The sequence below is a fragment of the Lates calcarifer genome, linkage group LG1, assembly GCF_001640805.2.
Source record: "Lates calcarifer isolate ASB-BC8 linkage group LG1, TLL_Latcal_v3, whole genome shotgun sequence".
NCBI classification, from domain to species: Eukaryota; Metazoa; Chordata; class Actinopteri; family Centropomidae; genus Lates; species Lates calcarifer.
This window is the reverse complement of record NC_066833.1, coordinates 15,703,962-15,727,778: the sequence shown is the minus strand read 5'-3', so window position 1 is coordinate 15,727,778 and position 23,817 is coordinate 15,703,962. Positions and strand designations below refer to the sequence as shown.

General features: G+C 39.1%; 1 protein-coding gene across 1 annotated transcript in view; it reads right to left on the bottom strand.

Annotated features, from left to right (window-relative positions):
• Nucleotides 1-1,854: 1,854 nt before the first annotated feature.
• LOC108899732 (NALCN channel auxiliary factor 1) overlaps nucleotides 1,855-23,817 on the bottom strand; it is a 68,993-nt gene continuing 47,030 nt past the window's right edge. Inside the window, exons 2-3 of the mRNA XM_018700353.2 lie at nucleotides 10,411-10,582; nucleotides 1,855-7,613 (exon numbers count right to left, since the gene is read on the bottom strand). Of these exons, the coding sequence (XP_018555869.1) occupies nucleotides 7,312-7,613; nucleotides 10,411-10,582 (474 nt within the window). The 3' untranslated portion in view covers nucleotides 1,855-7,311. The remainder of the gene's footprint in view (nucleotides 7,614-10,410; nucleotides 10,583-23,817) is intronic.

Sequence of the window (23,817 nt, the reverse complement as noted above, 5' to 3'; positions counted from 1 at the left end):
ACACTCTGTGGTCTGAATGACAGGTGGAATATTGGATGCTGACTATTGGCGGCTAGCTGAGGATTAGTCAGCTGAGCACTTCATCCCCCCCAACAAGCTGAAATAGAAATGAGGGCTTAATCCGAGGTGGAAGGGCCACTGGCACAGAGCAGAAGGCAAATGAGAATATGCAATTTGTCATTGTTATTCAGTTTCATAATCCACCATTACAGTAGCACTGAGTTTTGAGTCTGCCATGGAGCAGTGTTGGTAAAAAATAAAGTTTAGTATGAATGGAAACTGCTATGGTTTCACTTTTGAAAGTTTGGCACGTTATATGCAATCTCAGGACAGCCACTGACACACTCCATAATGCTAGTGATGGCTTATCGGTCAGCTCAGACTGAAGTTATTTGAACACTGTGGTATACTGTATATTTAAACAAACAGCCAGTGGATAATTTTTAAAAGTTTAATCAATAAAGTCATAGCATTCATTCATGATCATTGTGGACATTTTTTTCATGGTCTATTTTTAAACTCCTGTAGTTATGTCAGCACTCACCATCTAATATGCAATACTGCCACCTGATGGTATTAAGTGGAACAACATGTCACATTTCTCATGCTCCATAAACTGATGTAGACAATGGAAAATATTATTATATATATTATTGAATATTATGGCATACTGTAATGAACCCAAGTCTAAAATTCTGTATTTGATACTTAGATATAGTGTGTTCTAGTCCTTAATATGGTACACTATCAGTGGAGTTTCATTCTGCTTTATAAACTGACTTTTAGTCAGAAAATATCTGTTGTTGGATGAAAGTCAGTTTGTTTTTTGCTGATAATATATTGTCATAGTTACAGTTGATTGATTAATTGTTCTAAATTAAATTGATGTACTAATTGTAGTAGGCAGTAGGCCTGCATCTCCACTAATCAAATGTTCAATCATTGATTTTACACATGCAGTGCTTAGCAAAGTCATAGCAAGAGGGTTCCAGGTTTGAACCTCGGTTCACCCTGGGTTTTACTGTGTGCCTGCATGAGTTCTCTCTGGGTACTCTGGCTTCCTCCCACAGTCCAAAGACATGTAGATTAATTGGGAAATTATCCACAGGTGTGAATGTGAGTGTGAATGGTTGTTTGTGTTGTGTGCCCTCCGATGGACTGGCGATCTGTCCAGGGTGTACCCTGCCTCTCGCCCGATTAGTTCCAGCCAGTGGTATAGCTAATGGATGGATGGAGATCATCTGCATCACTGGACCAGTTGCATGCATTCAGTCTCTGTGTCACCAGGTTTATGTCAGAGTGGGTTTGGAGATTCAAGTTTAACAGAAAACCTGCGTTGCAAACTGGGGGGAGTAGAGATTGAAAGATGTGGACATTTACTGAGGAGCAAAGAGACGTTCAGGATCATTATGGGAATTTCATTTTTTCAAAAGTTAAGTTTGCTCAGGCAGCTGACAATGTATATTACCTTTGCCGAATATGACATCATTGTTATCCATCAGCAGCGCTTTATTAGGGTCCTTTCGAGTTGCTGTCAGTACCAGCACCTCTGAGGAAAATATTTAATATGATTGTTGATTCTGTCATCATCTTGAAAGTAGAAACTGCCTATTCAGACATGTTTTGAGGCCTGCTATGTTCTTATGCACAGTAGTTGAAGCACTTCTTAGAAATACAAATGGTCACCCTTTCATTGTCAGCTTATGAAAGCCTGTTGGCAGTTTAAATATCAGTTTTGCGTATCTAATGTCTATTCTATTTAAAATGTTGTTATTGTTTTCAGTGCTGCATCTTTGTATTGAATAATGTCACATCATACAAGAACACAACAGAGGAACAGATTATATGTCTGTATTTATTTTCATCAGAACACAATTTTAATCATTGTAGCAGTAGTTTTCATACTTTTCGAAAAGATCATGACTTGTGAGACTGTTTTATAAATCATTTCATCAAAGTTGTTTGTAAAAAAATTAAAGAAGTTACTTGAACTAAAGCATCTATAATATTACAATATACTGATAGTATAATAGTAATCATAATAATCGCAATGATACTTCTATATGCCTTTGAACCTTTTTCATTTCTATAATCATAAATCTTTCGCTTTCACACACACAGAACCACAACCTTTCACAATAAGGTTGTGAAGCTGAGGACAAGTCTGTTGGTTAATTCTCACCACATTCTCTTTTAACATCAATGATTTCAGACGCTCAAAATACAAAAAGAATTAGAGAAGAAGAAGAAAGTAACAGCATGACATCAACTCAAAATACACAAGAAATCCTGGACGAAAAGACATACATTGTTCAGCATACTAGGGAACGTATTTACAACCAAAAAAGGAATGGGCTTCTGCATAGATCCACAGGATAGAGAACGGAACTATTGTGAAAACAGAGAGAGGCTGAGAAGGAGTGAAGGAGGGAAATATTTGTGTACATACCATTTGGTGGTGGGTGCACAGGGGGTCGGGGCAAGAGGCATACATAGTTTATGTGCAGGGGTAAAACACAAAAGTTTTTGTAGGTTGGTGTGTTATGGAGTGTGACAGGCCATACCCTATGACTGCTACAGACCATTGTCATGAATCTAGACTGAATCTACTGTATAGGAATAGGACCCTACACAATTTCTTCTCAGTATAATGCAGTAAAAAACTGACAAACTGAAATACACACAAAAAAATAAAGTTATCACAGCAGAGTAACTGTTGCGTGCATGCCTGCATTACCAACAAAAGTCAAATCAGAGATTTACATAAGTCAAATCTAATTCTATTATTGTTTGGAAAAAATCTTGCACACAATAATGTCCATCCTTGGTGCAAACATGTCTGAAGGGGCGTGAAGGACAACGCATATGCACAGCATTCGCACCCATGCAACCACAGTAAGGAATCATTACTGCATGTAAAGCAGACATGGCCTCTGCATGACTTTTGAATGCAGGTTTACTGTATGAATACATGTCCAGCAGCTGGCTCGTGATGGCTGTTACATCACAGCCTTACCACTGACATGACAGAATGAAATCACATGTATGTCTTCAGGAGATCCCTTACAATTAGCTTGTGGTGAGGTTGGCATGGCACATTTCTAAGACACTGATAGACCCTGTTTTCCTCCTGTTGCCCAGTGAAAAGCAGCGTGTCATATCAGCGTTGTCATATCAGATATGAATTTGGTTTATTTTACTCAGCACAAAATATGCTTTGGCACCAGTTTCACATCACTGTCCACTTCATTCACCATGACCTTCTCTGTACTGCCTCTGACATCCTTTGCCTCGTTTCAGATAAGGGTTGGGGGATATTCTATTAAACAGGGAAAACTTTAGTCTATTTTGGGGCAGGGACACAGTTATTATACATTGTACAGTACAATTGTTTTGTACTACAGTCCATGCAGCTTTAGGGCTGCATAATGGGACAACTAGTGCAGCAGTTACCTGTGGGTCTAAAGACAGTGGAGGTTTGCCACACCTGTCCCTCAGGCACCAAGGTTGTGGCAACGCTAATGAGCTCTCCAGAGAACACCGGGCAATTAGTGACAGACACAAACGCACATCTCTGCATATGCATGTACGCAGACGTACACACATGCACGCACTCAGTACAACAGCACACTTTTACCCACAGGTCTGGGACTTTTTCTTCCAGAACTCAGCCTTCTTGATTTCTATGTATCTGACAGTCCTCATGTGGTAGGTGTTCAGCAGCAGTAGCAATAAAAAAAGAAAGAATAAAAATATCTCCATCTACTGGTGGCCAATAGTATAGCAGCATTTTTCTGTCACTGAATGCGGTCATCCAAGATGGGCATGGGTGTGATGTGCTGAATGGTAATAAGCAAGTGTAGAGTGGCACAGGGTCTAAACAGTGTGAAAATAAGCCAATATACTGCTACAGAAATGGGGTGAATAATGATGAAATTTAAATCCTCATATAAGCTGTGTAATAAAATTCTTGACATCAGATATTGGATTGGACATCTCATTTAAGTAATCAACATACTCAGAGTGGAAAAAAATGCACTCAGCAACATCTGTTTATCTTTGAATACCTGATCTCGCAGCCTTATTCATCAAAGAGACACAAAATAGAAACTAGAAACTAAAGAAGTCAGCCCTTAAGGTCACACCATTCCTTTCTGTTCACACGCTGGTCAACTTTTTTAAAAGTTAAACATAAGTATCAGCTGACTCAGATGATTATCAGGTTTTACCACAAACAATGACATGCTCCTCTCTCTGGATTTGTTTCTGTTCGTGCTCTCTATTAACAGCCAGTGGAATGCCTCTGTTCTGCAGGAGTATGAGCTAATTTAAAACAGAATATGAGCCATTTTTTACCCTCTGTCTTCTAACAAATTTGGAGTGTCTGAGTTCTGCCTGACTGTGTTGATGATAATGTACGGTATATCTTAATAAGCCCTTTACTTAATGAGACAGTTTGATGTTTTGAGGAGAAACGTACAAGACAGTGGGCATGCTACAGGAGCTGATATTAGGATCAGGTGTGGTGCTTATTATGGGAGGGTGGCTGAGGACAATCAACAAAAAGAGGCTGTCATAACCTTTTAGAGAGCCTCAACATGCAATTAATGAGAAGATATTACGCATTTTTATTCAACAAAAACTAACTGAAGGATTTGAACAAAGTGTCTCTGTGTTGGTGAGATGCTGAATGTCATCCTACACGCTTTGAATGGCAAAAGAGTGGGATTAAAATGTCATATACCTATTAGTGGGTCAGGGGATTTTCCTTAACCCTACTGCAGGTAGCATGTTGCCTTTCTTGGTGACAAGTTTGTGTTTTAAGTTTATCACAACTGCATGGGATTTGCAGTTTACCAATTATTAAAAGTCCTTAAAGATAGCATCCAGTCAGCATGTTTCCTGGGAATAAAAAGGCCTGAGATTAAAATCATACCACTGATATACTTTTGGTTCAGAGGCAAACTGTAAATAGAGTTTTTATTTTCAAGTAGTGGTGATGGGATATAGTCATTTATTCCTCATACTGCTGTCACATTAGATTCTTAACCCAAAGCAGGAAAAGAACCAAAGCTCTTGAGGCCAAGGGGACAGAGGAACTTTCAGTAACCATCATATTAATGTAGCAGGCATTGTTTTGACTGGATAGTACCTTTAAAATCTAAAATAACAAAAGCTTCTACATTTTGAGCAACAGTGATAAATATATTGATCCAGTGCCAAAATCCCAATGTCAGTTAACTTTGCTGACCCATGTGGCTGTAAAGTGACCAGAATCTGAATGAGGTTTTGGTTAGATGCCTGAAGTAACATCTTTGGTTAAGACAAGCTTAAGACAGTTTTATGTTTTGTTCTGTGAGATAAAATCATCCCATCTGTGCTTTTATCTTTTACCTTCATGTGAATGAAGAAAGTTGCTTACAAGTGCTAACTGAACTAAAGATAATCTGTGGCAAGTTTGGCACGTTACTATCTTGATCGATAGTTGGAGGCTATTCCAGGTGTAATATTTTATCAACTAGCATCACTAATGGGTGATGAACCAGAAATGTATCTATACCAATGGAAACATTCTCTGGCCCTCCTGGCTGTCAGTATGTTTAGTAAAAGCTTTCCACAGGTTCTTTGGCATCACATGCTTTATCTTTTGCTCTTAACTCTGATGCTTTACTTTAGCATCTCTAAACCATGAACACTCAGCACATACTGCAGTTTGCAAAGAATCCAGATGGCAGTTAAAGTTGTTTCTATTTTTACGTTTTAAAGATTAATTGAAATTTTTTGATTATCAAGGTAAAATCATTTTGATCATACAGCTCAGCCCTGTCATAGTGTTAATCTGAAGCTTTATGGATCATAGTTTTGGCCATCATTTCTATTAGTTATGATTTTACTCAAGGAATTTCTGAGATCTGGGAACTTGTCAACATCAGCTACAATGAAGAATATTTAGGCAAGAAAAACAAGGGGCCAGATGTTCACTACATATACTATAAACAAGCTAATTTATTATTATTTATTTATTCTTAATATTTTATTTAGCATAAAAACCAAAAGTGAGTGTAGCTGAAATGTCCCTAAAAATCCCTCATTGCACAGAAAAACTCTGTACACACACTCAGCCTTCAGTTTATCCTCCAAACAGGTTTGGCTAACCTGGGGTTTGTTTAAATTGTCTGCTCATGTCAGGACTTCAGTTCGTCACTGTCGCTGTATTCTCAGAAAGCAATGCACATGGTGAGTTGTGGTATAGTTTTGTGAGCGGAATTATTGGTCAATACTAAAGGAGGACCCAAGCTGTGATAAAGTTAAGATATCCTTTGAGTGCTGGTGACATTGGAGGAACACATCCTGATTCCTGATGTTTTTCGCAGCTTGACCAGGTGTTAGCTTTGTACTGATGAACCTTTCTAATTACAGAAAAGGTTTGATCCTCGTAAAGAAAAAAAAAAAAAAAGAAATAGGTGAATATTATCTCACAGAACAAACTAGGGGAAAACCATAAACCTGTGTTAAACACAGAACTTATTATGGACACCAGAACCACATTCAAAACCCACTTAAGTTTTAATGGGATTGTGGCCAACAAACCAGCATGGCAGAGCTAAGTGACAACTGGTGGGAGGGGAGGTGGTCTCCATAAAAACATCATCGCTGCACCAGTCTTTTAGGTAGACTTTTAGGGTACTTGTCAGCCACACACGCTCATTCTCTCTTAAACACACACACACACATACACACACACACACACACACGTGTAAAGTCATGCCCCACACATGCTTGCGCACACTCAGTCTCGAAACACAAACCATCACACACGCACAAACTTGCAGCTAATAATTTTTTTTTACACATTATCTGTCTTATTTAGAGAACACATTTTCTTTCTGTATGTGAGACCCAGAAACAAACACAAAGGATGAACATTAGAAAGAGAATATGATTGTGTTATTCCATAGTCAGCCAGTGCAACAGAAACCAATAATTTAAACACAGTGTAAAAAAAGCGTAGTGAGAGAAACTCAGCCATGAGGAAGCCGACCTTCCCACTCAACAAAGGCTGTGGCATTGTCCCCTTTTCCCAGCTAAGGGACTGGTCGAGTCCCTCAGTATGTCTGTTTGTTTACTTATTTATTTGTTTTGATTGATTTGTGTGTCTTTCCTCTCAAAGCGTTCCACATTTTCCATTTGCCAGAAAGCGTTGCAGAATGTCCACAGGCACACAGCTCCTGTGGCTGTATTTTTCCACATCGGTTGCCATGGTGAGGGAATCCCCCACCCCAACAACCTCACCTCCTCCTGGCAGCTCTATCACTCCTCATTGGCAGGGCTCTCCTCCAGAGGCGTGATGGCGGGGAGGCCCAGTCCTGTTGCATTGTGGGATGCAGTGAGGCTGGCAACAGTGTGTAGGAGGACAAGGACCAGCAGGCAGAGTTTGAGCCGGCTGTTACACAGTCTGCAGGCTGCTGAGGAGCTGAGGGAGGTACGATGCTGGCATGGCGGGTGAGTTCTTTTCAGGGTCCCTAGAGATCGGTTGTCCACTTTCAAGTCCCACCGCACGTCACAGCACTCTGCATCTGGGTCCACACCTGATGGATAGTTCTCCAGCAGCCCTGGGGGTTTTGTTTAGGGGTGGTGGTGGTAAGGGAGATATAAACAGTTAGCTCACAGCTCACACATTTTCTTAAAGAAGTAGCATGTAGCATTTTTTTTTTTAAATAAATCCTGTGCTTGCTCCCTATCACAAAAAAGAAAAATAAGTAATGCTGCTTGTCCAGCATCCCCAACAAGCACTGCTTTGAGAGCCAAAAGATATAAAAGACAATAACTACAACAGATCCTTGAACTTTCAGGTTGAAATTATAGTCAGAAAGCACTATAATAATAATGGAAAAAAAAAACACCTTATCAAATTTGACAACTCATGCACTGGATACAGAAACACTGTGCAAATACAGAAAACTGTCAAGTCATAGAAAAGAAAGAAGATAGAAGTTAACACAAAAGAGGTTTTACAGGGGATACAAAAAAGATGAATATGCTGGTAATCAGTGAAAGACTAATTCTGCAGCGGGTGTATAATATCTGCAATGGTATAAAGCTATCAGAATGTTAAAAAAACAAAAAACAAAAACACATTGCTGTTAGCTTATTTTCAAAAAGAATTATGCAGCCACACATGTTCAGCAATTTTAAAGTGTCCCCAAAAAAAATTTGTTGTTACTCACTTCTGTCTCACCTTCAGAATTTCTTAATTTGCTTGTGTTTTATTTATTTGCTAGCCAGAGCTGAAACAATCAGTTGATAAACTTTGCAGTCAACTGAAATTGACTCAACAATTGCGAAAAAATCAATCGTTAATGTCAGAAAAAATGTAAAGGTTCCAGCCTCTCAAATATCAATATGTGCTGATTTTCTTAGTCTTCTCCTGTAAGAATAGTGTTTTGGTTTTGGACAACTGGTTAAACATGTAGTCTAGGACATTTTGGATCTTTTGTGTTTTTATAAAGAAACACAGAAACACAAAGCACATAATACAAAAACATCCAAATATAGTCAAAAATATTATGTGCCAAAATGTACTGCATCAACACAAGGGCTGAAATCACAAACAGCAGACTGACACACTTTCCACTGACATCATAAGCAAAGGGGGGTTGTCATGGTCTGTGGGAATGCTAGTGTGAGGGAGTGAAGATGTCTGTGCCCACTCAGCCCAGTTTGACTGTCAACAGCTTAACTGTGACAAGAGGAACCATGTAATTATTGCAAGTTGCTGACATAACTGCATTTAGAGGGCCCACATTTACAGAGTTATTGACAAAATACACACATGTACATGCACATTATGCAGAAGAGGCAAGACCCAACCTAAGGAACTGATCACTCTTGCTGAGTACATCAGTATGTGTCTACACAGCAGGCTGTAAATTTAGAGTGGTTAACGTTGTTCTGGCTGTGCTGGACACCTGTGCCTTGACCTTGATTTCTGATATTCCATGTTTTTCAAAAAAGTCCATGAAAAGACCAATATCAATGAATCAGTTCTTCTAACAAGTATTCCAAAGCCTGATACAGTTTATTCCTCTGTGTACAGACCTCTGTAATTTCTCCAAATCTATTAAAAACACATCATTGAGCTGCAAAATTGCACTGGGTGACAAGTTCTTTCATTACAATGACTAAGGACAATGGTATTTATTTTAATTTAATCCCACATACTCTGTCCTACTGCTGTAAATACTAACTAGTGGACCAAATGTTTATCAATCCACAGCTGAAAATAGTCCCCAACAAATCTGTGTTGGGGAATTTGTTCCTGTTTGAGTAACATTTGCAGAGTGTTACTGAAATTACAGTGCCCAGCTGTTCATTTAGCCTTTTTCTAAAAATCAAAGTTCACATCTGTGACACATTTTTGACAATGATAATAAGCCAGGGGCTGAGAGCTAGAGACTACAAATCAGAATCTACTGAGAGCTTGAAAAGCACATTGTTGGCTTTGGTCTTTTCATGTGACTCGTTCACAACAAGTAAACATAAGTAAGTAAAATGTACGGGTACATTTTAGAGTGAATGTACGGGTACATTTTACTTCAAATTTCTTGTGTCACACTGTACTTGACCTGTAACCTGATGCTCAGCATGACCAGCAGGGGGCAGCATCAACATGTGAAGTGAAATAAGTGCCTTTGTATTAATCATATTCTGGGGACAAAAATCTGCTCACACAGTCATATTGCAGGGGACTCACCTCCAGTGTATGTGGAGACAAAAATCTGGTCCTAACAAGGTTAAGCATTGCTAACACCATGAGTGGTAAAGTCACCAATGCTAACACACACAGTGTTACTTTACATACTGTTCAGTACAGGCAGAGCATACAGACTTACTGTTACATTGCTCCATTGTGCAGCTGATTCTTGTGTTGCAACAATCAGTAGTTCTGGTGCATCATCCAGTTAGACTGCTGATTAGACATAACACCCTGTAACTGCAAGTCACCAGTGATTGCTGTGTGTCCATCAGCAGTTGTATGTCATACTGATGTATTACTGAGAAAGACACTACTCTCCCTGCATGCTAATTAGGTGTTTGCTTATTGCACAAGTTACACAGGCCAAGAGCATGCTCTACAGCATATGGGGTGGGCAGAGGCAGTAGAGGTTAGAGAAGCTTGTTACTCATAGCTTTGAATCCCAGGATTTAGGAAAGTAACACTCTTTTATCCCTCAGATAGTCAACAGAGCACTTCAGCCCAACTCCTGAGTGCTTACTGGCTGAGTACTAAAGTTGCACTAGGCAGCTGCATGTACTGGACTGATGCTAATCTGTGAAATAAGATTAAAAGAAACAAACACAGGAGATAAAAACAAATACCCAAAAGCATGATTATTATTTTTTTTGTACCTGTGCATATAAAACTGGGGCTGCCTCCATGAATAAGATCATCATTGTCGGGCAGGACGAAGGGGCACCGCTGCTGCACCTCCAGGCAGTACTGACCACAGGGGATTCGCTTGCTGCAGTGCATCTGGGTGGTCTGGAAGTGCTGCGAACACAGCCACGGCTTATAAACCGTCTAGGTGGGAGGCAGAGAGGTGAGGGTAGGAAAAAGAGAGAAAGACAGGTCGGGGAGACAGGTTATTGATGTGTTACATGTGCATAGTCTCACTCTCACATACATGCATCATCGATGACCTCTACAGCTATTGATTCACACAGGACTGAGTAGATATCCCAGTGGTCCTTACAGCTACTGTTGTAAGAATATGTCTGCTGCTTGGCAGTCATCCCTTTGTCAGTCAGTGTACAGTCCAGTATTACCCAACTTCCTCTTCAGAACCATTGATTATTACTGTTTACTGTGCCTGCATTTCTGTTGTTTTCAGAGGGATTGCTTTTATATGCATTGGTCTTCAAATGGTCTTCACCACACACGGTATGAGTGAAATTGAAAGCACCACAAGACCTGCGACTTGTTTTACAAGTCTAGAAATCACAATCTATACAGTAAAGCTTATATAAACAAATTAGTGGCACCACCACAAAAAATACAATCTAAACAATGAATTACCTATTACTACCAAATTGATTGACAGCTCTTTTAATACAAGATCAACGGCAGACAGCAGTTTAAGTTAATATTGCTGTTGGCTTTGTTTAGAACAGTAATGTAATTACACAAACATTAGTAAATGGTCAAAACAAGGTCTACATTATGTAATGGAGATGTCTGTGTGCAGTAATTTGTTAATTTTTTCTCATCAATTTTCTCAACTCTATGAATGCAAAAATGGGGAGAAATTACTTACTTAGCACTTAGCATTTTTTCCGTCTCTCGTGACATAAGCTGGTTGCCACACTGTCTGGAATTATCACCTGTGCCAATTAGCCGGTATTTCCTATGAACCACCCTGGCGATTGCACAGCAAGTTAGCACCTGCTGTGAGCTAATCATCACATCTAAAAAGTCTAAGTGAAGCAAACCATAGATCATATCACTCCTCCATGTTAGACACTTATACGTTGGTATTGACATTGTGCATGTGTGTTTGTGTGTGTGTTTGTGCGAGACAGAGAAGAAGAGAGCAAGACAGAATGAGCATGTTGATGTCATATATTACATTTGAATATAATATAAATATTATAATATATTTAGAATTCTCAACTGAACTCTATTAGCTGAATTACAGATGTTAATTATTACAATCCAGCCAAGACGAAAGGAATGTAACACAGTGGAGAGGACAAGAAAACTACTGAGGGTACAAAATGCATAAATACAATCCTAAAGGAATAATAGATATTAGACAATATTATGTTTAAATCATCAAACATCTTGCACATCTTACAACATGTTTTAAACAATTAAGCTGCTGACATTTTCCTCTTGTCCTCTCACACACACTCCTTTATTTTTTACCCAGAAAATACATTTGTCATTTTTTTGATTGTCTTATATTATTATATTTTGTGTTTCATTTACAAATCAATCTGCATATATAGAAAAAATGCAGAATGAAGACAAAAAGTAAGTACAGTGCAGTAGGAAGCTATTATTAGAAAATCGTTTTTCATTCTTCCTCGCAAATTATTCGGAATTTGAGTGCGGGCATATTATCCAAGATTAAAATATTTAACAATTGTCTTTATTTACGAGTACCTATTATTTGCTGCTCAGATATCCATTGTGCTCATAATGGCCCCAGTTGCATGTCATACTGCAGGATCTGAAATTCATTCTATTACTGTATCATAATATAAATACTCCTTCAGATGACATAGTGACTCGTAGGTTGTATTATCTGCCATGAATAGTGTAGACTGAGAGGCACTTACCATATACATGACTGCACATGTGCACATACAGCCACTGTGCACACATTCATAGATACAGTACAGTAAATTACTGTGTGCTAATAATTAGATTTCCAGCTGATTATAAGGTTGGTTCATGAGGACACACACACGCACGCTGCCCTTTTCTCTAATCTGCTGTCATGTAAATGTCACAGATGAAAAGGTGGTCACATGACCATCACATCTTGTACACATTACACCTAATATTTCTAGACTGCTAACACACAGTGTGTACATTAATGTGTTTGTGTGTGCGTGTTTGTCCAAGTATGTGTGAGACTACACTGTTGTCTTTTCTATTTTTGCTTGTGCAACACATTTTCCATTTCATGTTCCGCTGTTCTTCGTGTTTAGACAACTGCTCATCCTGTAGCTGTCAGCATGGGGAGATAAAGACAAACTGGGTGAAATGCTGGCTTTTCTCTAACTCAGCAGCGGATCACACTGCACTAACAATGTCAGTGGCAATGAGTGTCTGTCTTGGTGTTCAGACATTTCCCCTACTCAGGCAGAATGTCAGAATGCACCAAGATTCAGTCATAAATCAAAACATAAAAAACAGAATAATTAATAACATCACAACTGAAAAGATTATCTTTAAATAGCACCTACAGCAGTGACTTAGTTTTGAGTGTAGAGGAAAAGGTCAAAATTCAAGTCAGTGTGTAGTAATGCTTATTTACAAGGACAAGTAACAACAGTAAGTTAGCTCTAGGTGACACCTAGACCATGCAACAAGAACAAAAAAGGGCAAGTGCACCCTATGCGACTGGCTGTCAGCATAACATCTATCTGAAATGCAACAGATGTTGTGTAAAAACCACAGCACTTTTTGGCCCTTTGCCACACAGTTGTGTCCTTTTGCACTCAGCGGCAGTTAGTGAAGCCCACTGCTGCTGCTGCCACTGCATACGAGATCTCCACTCCCTCAGCCATCAGTCTACTGTAGACCCACAACTAGTAATTTATCACCCTGCTGTCAAATCTCAGAGAGGGAGAACAAAGCAGCAAGTGAGAGAGATAGGGAAAGGAGTGTCATGATAAAGATAGTGGTGTGGAAGACTCTTTTTCTCATTTATACAACTTTCTTTCCCATCTGGTGTGTTCTTTCAACCCCATCTTCTCAATCACTAACTCAGTCGGTTAGAGGTCGGCCAGTTGGCTCTCAAATTTCTGTTCTTCTTTTGCTGTCACCTTTCCCATGTCTCATTCACTTTTGCTGGTTTACTGTAACAATTTTTTTTTAAATAATGGTGAAGCCTGCACAACAGTTTAGTTGTCGGAGACATGATACAATAATCAAGATCAGTGTGATGTAAATGTGCCAGAAGTAGTGATGGGGATTAGAGGTAGGTAGGTGTTACGTACATAACCTGAATCTATCAAGACAACAAGTAAATACGAAGGAGGTTTTCAATTTATATTAACAGCAAAATGGAAACACATCAGAAAATTTTACAAAAATATAATAAGATATGCTCCCTCCTACTCATAAAATGTCTTTTGTTTTACCATTCTTAATTTTTTCTGTTAGAATTTCATGCTAAATGTCTGTTAATCATTGGATTGGTAGATTACTGACTTCTCCTGTCCACACGTTGAAATGTCTTTGAGAAAGACATAGAATCTGTACATAGGGATAAAAATATTTTACTCTGGATAAAGGAATGAATGTAAATTAATAGATGGAAGCTGAAAGAATGTCCTCATTACCATAAAGAACAAATGTATGGACTTGGTTGGACATTGTGCCTTACTTAGACACAAACCCCATTTTCCAAAGCAAATGCTCAAGTTCAGTTGCAATTTACAATGCGACAAGGTATATAGAGGTGGAATGAATGTAATCAAAGTCACAGCCCTGAGGAGCGTAGATGAACAGATGAAGATGTGTTTAATAGGAATTTAGGTGAAAACACATCTGCCAAGGCTGAAAACAGCTTGAGTAAGAATTTGCAGCAGTGAGTGCCCTGTATGACTACATGATTGTACAGAGACAGTGTACATACTGTATACAGAAATATCAGCAGAGAGGTGAACATCAGTGTCTGCTCTCAGGTGTCATACACACCGCGTGTTGTCACAGCAAAAGTTAACTTCATTGTTCGCTGCTGTGGTCAAAGAGAGATGAAAATGTGCTTTTGAAATCTGAAAATAAACCAGTTTCAATGATTCAGTTGATGCCATGGTCCATTCCGTAGCTCTACAATGAATGGCAATTTTAAAATCACAAAATATAATGTCACAGTGTTTTGTTAAACCCCACTCTCATCCCCTGCTCTCCATTGGTTTGCTTGCCTGCTGGTGATCTACACAGTTGAGACTAAGCTGTCTCCTAGATTGGATTATTTCATTACAATTAGGCTATTAAGGTTGTAATTGATGGAAGGCCTTACTCTGCCCTGTAGTATTGCTTTTAAGTGGTCCCCGGATGGCCCTGCCTTGTCAGAGCCTCGATCTTTAATGCTTTATCTGGACTTGTGGTTGTGGCTAAACTGCTGACAGAAGCTAAGGGAGCTGGTACAGCAACACACCAGACTACTGCAACTCATTCCTCTTCAATGTGCCGTACAGTACAGCAGCGCTACAGAGAGATCTACGACACATAAACACATGCAGAGTCTCATGAGCCACCTTGTCAATTAACTAACACAGCCATTCACTGCTCCACTGCATTAAGGATATCCTCTTTTCTTTTATCCTCTTTTCTGCTCTGTTTATTTAAATGATCTTTGGCTTAAATAGTAGACCAGGACAAGTGCACAGCACAATAGCTTGGTATTAGCGTACTTTCAAGTTGTGTCAGAGAGAGGGCATGGGATTGAAACAACGAGAACGATGACAACTGAGTGAATTCTAGTAAAGACTCATTATTATTATTATTATTATTATTATTTACAGATTTTCACAGGGAAACAGACTTATTTTCTCTCTGGTCTAATTACTGAAGGTCAGCCAGATTTTGTCTATTTATTTGCAAAAATGTTGATGTGTACCCTGCTACAAAACATGCGTTACAGTCAACATGTACAGTTAAGAAAAGAGAAATACAAAAGGTACCAGTTTCCTTCTGAGAATGTGTAAGAACTACAAATGGTTATGATCTTAGATTTATTTAATGTTTATGTATCTTGTGAATTTTCAGACAATTTAAATAGTTTTTGAAAATATACTAAGTAATCCAAAAAAATGTATATTCGACTGATTGCATTCATTGGATCATTGGACCCTATGTACTTAATACAGTCCATGTCTATTTCCTATACATTGTCCACAGAAGCACAGATTATCATTTTGCATGCTCTCCACGGTGTTGGAGGCAATGAGCAGTCCATTCAAGCAGTGAAACCAAGGCGGTCGGAGATGTAAGGGGTCAAATAGAGGGTGGTCTTTTGTTCGGTGCCAGCGTGTACATGTCCCCTTAATCCCTGCTGCAGCAGCAGCAGCAGTAATGCCCAGTGGGAGTTCCACTACAAGATGGGACTGAAAGGTCAAATAGCAAACATTAAATATAACCTGAAAAACAACATGTATGTGCATTCACATACTGAAACAAACAAGCGTGCATGGCTAAACATGTCGGCAAATCATTAATGTGATCAAGCGTGAACACAAAAAACAAAAACAAACCGTTGGCCTCTGCAAGGAAAGTGCACATAAAATCAATTCAGTATCATGGCAGATGCATGATGCTATCATGCAAACATAAGCAGATAACATTTAATTGGTAGCGATTTAAAAATGTGCATTTCTTTGTGTTTACCGTGCAATGAATGAGTGCATGTGTGTATATTCACTAGCCTGGGGGCAGAACCCGGCAAGCATGCACAACCATGTCAACAGCAGTTATACAGAGAAAATGTAATGTAACTAATGATCTGAGCAACAAGACAGACATGAAATAAACAGACAGGTTTAGCCAAGATGGTTAGAGGAACCAATGAGAATGTAATAGTCAAACAAAAAAACAAGTAAGGCTGCCTGCAGACTGAAGCCACAACACAATACATTGATTGAAACTGAAGTAAGGCAGAAAGCACTCATGCAATTCCCCGAGAGGCATCCATTCAATTATATTCATGCTACATTTAAATGACTGTGAGGACACATAAGGCCTGCTTTCCTAATAATGACCCACGTGCTGTTTGTGGCGGATGCATGACAAAAACCGACAGCAAACACTGCTCATTTGGGCAAACAAAATCCCCGCTAATGTTATTACCCCATGCCAAGGACATACAATATTATACTGGGTGGAGTTAAAAGTAAATTATAAACATCTGATCAAATAGAGGATGAGAGAGGGACGTGTGCGTGAACGACCTCAGACCACCGACAGCACAAAGTTCACCAGACTGTTATGCCGAGACGTTTGACAGGCCATGTCTCAGTGTAGTGTGAATCTCAGTGAAAAGGAGAAAAAAAACACGTATGAACACCGAATCGCAAAAGAGCAGCAGTATAGGGTTACATGAAAAATGTATGAATAAAAGATACGGTCATGGCAGTGTGTGAATTAATGATGAAAGAATGAATTTCCCCCATGCTAGAGGTGTTCACTGCTTCCAAGAGTGTGTCAGGTGGTGCTCTGTGCTGCCCTATGAGCCAGCCAGACAGGTATTCCTGTCAGGATATCACTGTGTCTGGACTGCTTCATAAAATTATCACTGAGTTTCCAGCACATACACATTCATAAACATGACCTGAGAGAGAAAAATTATGGGTTTTTTGTTTTTGTTTTTGTTTTGTTTTTTTTACTGAAAATCTAAAATCTAAAAAAAATTATTACTCATTGTATTTTGACTTTGTAAACCATGGAGGTTTTATAATTGTAACACTTTCCCAGAGCCTAGTAAAGATTTTAGAGTGGTGGCGTCATCCCAATGTGAAGTCTATGGGCCAAGTAGGAACAGAAGCAGGATGACAGATGCTAAAAGAGATCTAATCATACAGTACATGTCCTATGAACAGTGAACAGTAGACAGTCCGCGCTAGCAAAAGCGTGAAAAAAAGTGTGAACAAGACTTAAGAGTCTACAGCCATGTTAACATTCTGTGAGGCTGAACTAATACACAGTGCTTTGTGCTTTAAGCTAATTGCCAAGTGTGCTATTGTGCTGATGTTTAGCTGGTATGATGTTTAGCTTGTCCACCATCTTAGTTCAGGAAGCATTTACTGGCACCATGAATGTCTGGATAAATGATAAGCCATCCAGCAGTTGTGAGACAATTGGAGATACTGGACTAACCAGGATGTAGTCATCTCTACAGCAGCTATAACATGAATAGAAATGCATAGATGCTGCAGTATTCTGTCATCCACAGCTCACACTGTACTACATGCCAATTCTACCTACTGTACTCTAGGCAGACAGCTTTGCTTTCAGACTGAGAAGAAAAAAACACCTCCTCTATGACCATACAGAGAGACAGACAGTGGCAGAGAAAGATAAGACAATGAGGTATTACGGACATGTGGATGGAGATGGATGAAGAAGGGGGAGGACATTTGCTACAGGGACCACATCCATACGCACAAAACGTTTGCCCTAAAACTCATTTTGTTGATTAATCAAGGTTGTCTGGATGTAATTCATCGGCACTGTCATGCTGACACTTAGACTGATAATTAATTTGGCAAAGATAATTATCAGCAAGATGAGCCTACTGTGAGTGAGAGTGATGAATCAACACCCACTGCAGTCACACTGCTGTTAGCTCTACCAGGCCATGCTTGTATGCATGTGCCTGTACCTGCAGCTCAGTTATCAACTCTCTCGGTCTCTGTGGGGTCCCGTTCCCCCATCCCCAGCCATGCAAACCTGTTAAATAATGTAAGCAATCCCAGCAACAGACAACTGTTCACCATGACTGCACAGTATCACGGCAAAAATCCCTTTCTCTTCGCAGCACTGCTATCTCTCCTCCTGCTCTCCATGCCACCCCCCATCCCACCTCAACCCCCACTGCACCCCGCTTGTCTCCCTCTGCAGTGTGTACTGCAGCAGTTGGATGAAAAATGGCCTGGAAGTGGGGGCTGGTGCAGGGTTGCCAGCATAGACATAAGAGATATACACACTCACCTTCAGACGCTAGCCGTGCTTGCTCTCTTTCTAGCTTTCCTGTGCTATTTCTCTCGCTTGCTCTCTTTCTGTCTCTTTTACAGGTAAAGCAAGCACATGCACACACACACGCACACACAGGAATGTAGAACAGGACTGAATGAGATAAAGGGTTGCAGACAGATGAGGAGGGACGGGTGATGTCAGCAGGGCTTTACACTATTAATAACCTACAGTTGACAGTATCTTGTTATCAGAGGGTTTTCCTCCCATGGGTGCCACTGACCCAGCCAGGCCAGCCATGTCAGACCTTGTGGAGCCTCTTAAAGGGGGGATTGCTAGAAATGAGCCCATGTCCTAAATTGGCTTCTTCGTTTTTAGCTGAATACCTTTTTGTTTCAGAGGCACGTAAATCAATTAGGCACAGTGTGTTTCTGGTAGCATCAGCAGCCACAGTTTTTTTTTAATGTTTATAGTCCATTTGACAAATATACAGACATGCATACATGTGCAACCACACACACAAAACTGTTCCTTTAATAACTTCTAAGGAAATCATTCCATCCATGTTAATCTGGCACAGGCATTAAAGATAAAGTCAAAGAGAAAGGAGGGAGGAATCTTCAAAGGGTGCCACTGAAATTTATCTCTTCATTTGGTTGGGGGAGGGGAATTAAAGCAACAGAGGAGGAAAATATTTTTTCAAATTATAAATTAATGCAAATGTAGGATCCATGAAAAGCAGAGAGTAAGATGGTAGAAGGGCAGGTACAAGGAAAGAGGTAATCAAATGTGCACAAGACTTAGAAGAAATTCTGGTTATCTCTCTGCAACACTGTAAATGATATGTATGGAAAGTCTAAGTAGAGAGTTAGAGAAAATAACCCCCCCGCCTTATCTGAAAACAAACATACTGTGCTCCCGCTGTTAAATATGCCCATTATAGCACACAGCTCCCATTGGACCTACTGAACCACAGAGTGAAGGATAGAGACAAACATGCCACCTGCTCTGGCCACCCTGTCACCTAGAAATTTAGCTTATGTACAACTAATCTAATCGAAGGAAGGCAATTGCAATGTTTTCTATTAACATGACAATGAGGAAATGCTGTTACGGATTTGACAAGTCACACACATTTTGACGCAGTGAAAAAAAGTTGCAAACCCAACACTGACATATCATCACTTTTAGGCTGATATGGTGAACTTGCTATAAGTGCTGTCTCTCACATTACACGTTATATAAATGACCCTTATCAATGATGCATCAAGTCATTATAATTGTTATGGTTATAGCCTTATGATGTTGTGGTAATGTGTTCTTGCTTCTGATGCGTGCTTTGTTGTTTGATAGATCTTTGACATGCTGATGGCTTTTGTTTTTTTACAAATTTGTAGGGGAGTACTGCTGTTTCTGTTCACAAAGTTATAGTTGTTGACAAATGTATTAACTGTATTGTGTTAGAAACAGGATATGGCGATTAAACAAGCTCTAACTACAACATCTACTACATCATTATTTCCCAGAATAACTATGATAAACTTTTGAGTTATTTATGATAAATGTATTTTTTTTCTGAATTTGGGCTACAGATTATAGCAATAGATTTATGTAGCTGATGCAAGAGAAAAAAAAATTACACACACACGATATCTGAAAGATAAAAATTGACCCCATAAGATGAGGAAATTGTGTTGAAGAGAGGTTACACAACACCTATGACTTGGACATTGTTCAGAATCACTGAAGCTGGATAAACAGCAGAGCAACATCCGTTGTAAAATATGCAGACGAAAAGGTAATGTTACCGTCCCACTATCCCAGTATAACAAAAGTAAAAATCTGTGGTCTCAAACTGCTAGCACAAGAACTCAAGCTCACAAACAAGCCTCTTGTGGTAAAATTAGTTCAAACCTCAGCAGTGCTCATTCTTGTCTGCCCTTTCAACCATTACTGAGTCCGTGATAGGAACCAGGCCAGTAGCTGATTTTAAAATTTTTAACTAAGCTTTTTAACTAATTTTAACTAAGCCACATTTTTCTTATCAAAATATTTTTATTTCCTATTTTTATGTGGCACATAATAATAAATACAACTGCTGATACCAGTATGCAACATCCAACATGTGTAGCATAACAAATGTAAAGCACGACCCACTTATATAATGGATCATACAGTTGTCAGCATGGAGCCTGGAACATATGAGATACTAAAACACACCTTAGTGTCTGTGAAAATCCTTACTGCTTATACAAAAGCATACGTACACACATATATATACATGCCCGGTCTCTTGGTACACAGTTGAAAATCAGCACTGTCCACTGTTTAATTATCAGATGAGGAGCCAGCAGAGCTGAGGAGGAATTGATAATGAAGGTCTTGTCTGGGCTGGTCCAGCCACAGTCACATGTGAACCCAAGACCAGCTGCTTAAGTACATTAAACACACACACACACACAAACTCTGCCAAGGCCAACTAATGAAAGGTTTCGTCTTTGAACCTTATTAACTCTGAACATCTCAGTGAATCCAACCCACTGACACTAAATTACCAATTTATTACTTAATTCTGTACCATACAATAATTATGCAATCATTTCAGTTTTTGTAAAGCTTATAATGTTCCGTTTTTGTTGACACAGTGTAAGAGAGGCATCAGTGGTCATTTTTGAGGTTGTGGCTGATGGTGGTCGTATGTATTGAACTGTATTATAGTGGAAAAAGTGTTTCTATAGATGCCACTTCATTAAAAATTTACAGTTTACATTACAGTTATACAGCTCAAGGTAAAAATAAAGAACTAAGTGATTATGGGTGAAAGTCAGTGCATGTAGACATGATTCTACATTCTTCATTACTTACATTTATTCTTCTAATATATTTGAATGTTACAATCGAAACATGGAAGTAAAACTGCACAACTTTGGAGATAAATTTAGCTGCTTGTGTCCTCGGGCTTGGGTGGAGTTGACAAAAGTGATCAATTAAACACTGCTTCAAAAAATAAAGCAACTTAAATGCTGAATTGAATAAATGTTGATTCAGATTAAATGCAATTAAATTAGATAGTTAAGTATTAGAACCAATTACCCAAATTACATGATTTCACAGTGTTAAAATGAAATTGCCAGTTAATCATTTTCTGATTATTTTTGACTAGCCGGACATTTACATATCAAAAATTTGTCAGTTTAAGTTAACTTGTCAGATTTGATGTCAATCAAGTGACATCATACAGCCTTTCAATGTGATGTATCAATGCATTTGACAATTAAGATATTTTGCCAAGAAAATATTGAGGCAGTGAAATGGTGCACATGCAGATTTACATGTCTACATGCATTAGGCAAAGGTGGTCATGGTGCCTAAATGAGACTATGGATCTCAGACCAGCCTTCATCATATTTGTTGCTAGTTACATGACAAACCCTGTGGACAGACTTATGAGGTGTAATTCACTATGTACATGTGCTATGTGGGTTATGTGGTGGATAAGCATTCAGACAATGCATGATTTATCAGATCTAATGTCTTCATTTCCCATAGTTGGCAGGACAGATGTTGAATGGCTGAAATATGATAGTGGTGCTGTTGAGTTAATAATATGAACCTAATGGTAGCTTCTAATGAAAGGTCGTAGAAAAGAATTTAAATTAACCATGAATGCACCATATCATTTGATAGCTATCATTTTCAGCCCTCATATGAGATTATAGGATACTGTGGTGTAATTTCACGCTCTTAAGTAAAACCCAAGGTAAAGGCACAACAGTCCTGGTCCATCAAATCAGTTAAAATAGGTTTGTATTCACATTCATTACTGGGTAAATCTAAGAGCAGGTATTGTTTCTGGATGGACACAATTTGTAACTGTGATAAAATGGAGCAATACAACAATACAGCAGGGTTTTGTGAATTTGATGAATATATGTTTATAATCTTGCTCATACACAAATATATAGTCTTGCATTTTCACTGTGTTAAATACATTAGGCCCATCAGCCAGCCATTAATATACCCATGAAATGCTTTCATTTTAGTCAGTCTATGTTGCTTTTTAGACAGAGGATAAGAAAATGTGAGTTGAGGTGAAACATTTCTTGATCAAAGATAAAGTGTGGAGCTGCTATGTCACAGCTCATGTCTGGGAAGCTGCTCCTCTAACCAAGATTTCACCATGTTCTGAAAATACTTCCAGTAAACAAATATTCAGTGTTAAGAGAGTTTGTTTTAAATGGACTTAACAGAACAAGTCACAATAGCCCAATTTGTAACCAACTTCCTCTTTATTATAGCTTTCCATCTTTTCATGTTCTCTCTGAAAGTGGGCCAGGATTGGCCAATGTTTGAAATGCAGGACAAAATTAGAAAGGAATGGCAGAATCCGATGGGGTCACATCGTCTGGGCCAAACCTGAGACATAGCCGCTTTGCTGCTCCCAATTAGACTAAAAACTACAGAAGAAAGTCTGAGTCTGATATATTCAACCAGGCCACATTCCACCCCTGTACTTCTATCTGTCAGAGACAGAAAAGGAAGTGGGAGAGCAAGAGAGAAATGGGGGGATGCAAACATAAGAAGAGGAGGAAGGAGAGACTGAAGATAAATTGGTCAGCCCTCCCCCCACCTCTCCCCCTCCCTCTGCCTCTCTCTCAGGACTGCTGTGCAAGACTGCAGATAGATTCTGATGTTCTCATTTATGTCTTAATGATTGGGTTAGTATGCAGCTTGTGCTCTGCAATGCTGCGCTTAGACAGAAGGCAAGATCACAGAGGCATACATGGGTGCTCATGCACACATACACTGCTTAGATGAAGGGATTAACACAAAGATCTAATGCATGCTGTGGCACATACATACTGTATGTTTCAGTGAAACCACAGAGATTACAGTATATTTTGTAAAGCACACTACGAGTACATTTGATCAGAATTAAGTCATGAATCAGTTGATATGTTACAGTATATTATCCTAGAATGTACCACAACTGAAGAGGAAATAAATGCATGTTACATGGACAGTCTTAGAGTGCATTCATATGCAAAGGGGGGATGAGGTAAGAGAGAGTGAGGCAGAGAGAAGAGATGGCACTTGTAATGACATGTCATATCATCATGGGTGGTTAATGCCTGAAATTCCAGGATGAGTATCCTTTTAGTAAACAGCCGTATCATTTGAATATTTCATTGAGGCCAATTACTAGCTTGTTTACTTATTAATCTGATTGCCGCTGCCAGAATAAGCTCCAGTCCTGTATCATGGAGAGAATTTGAGTTTGTGCAAGCAGAGGAAAGCAGAACAGAACAGCCCCCACACTGCTGGTAGGCCTACTGCAGGGAAAAGCATCAAGTCTACACTGAATTATAATGATAGCTTGGAGAATATTG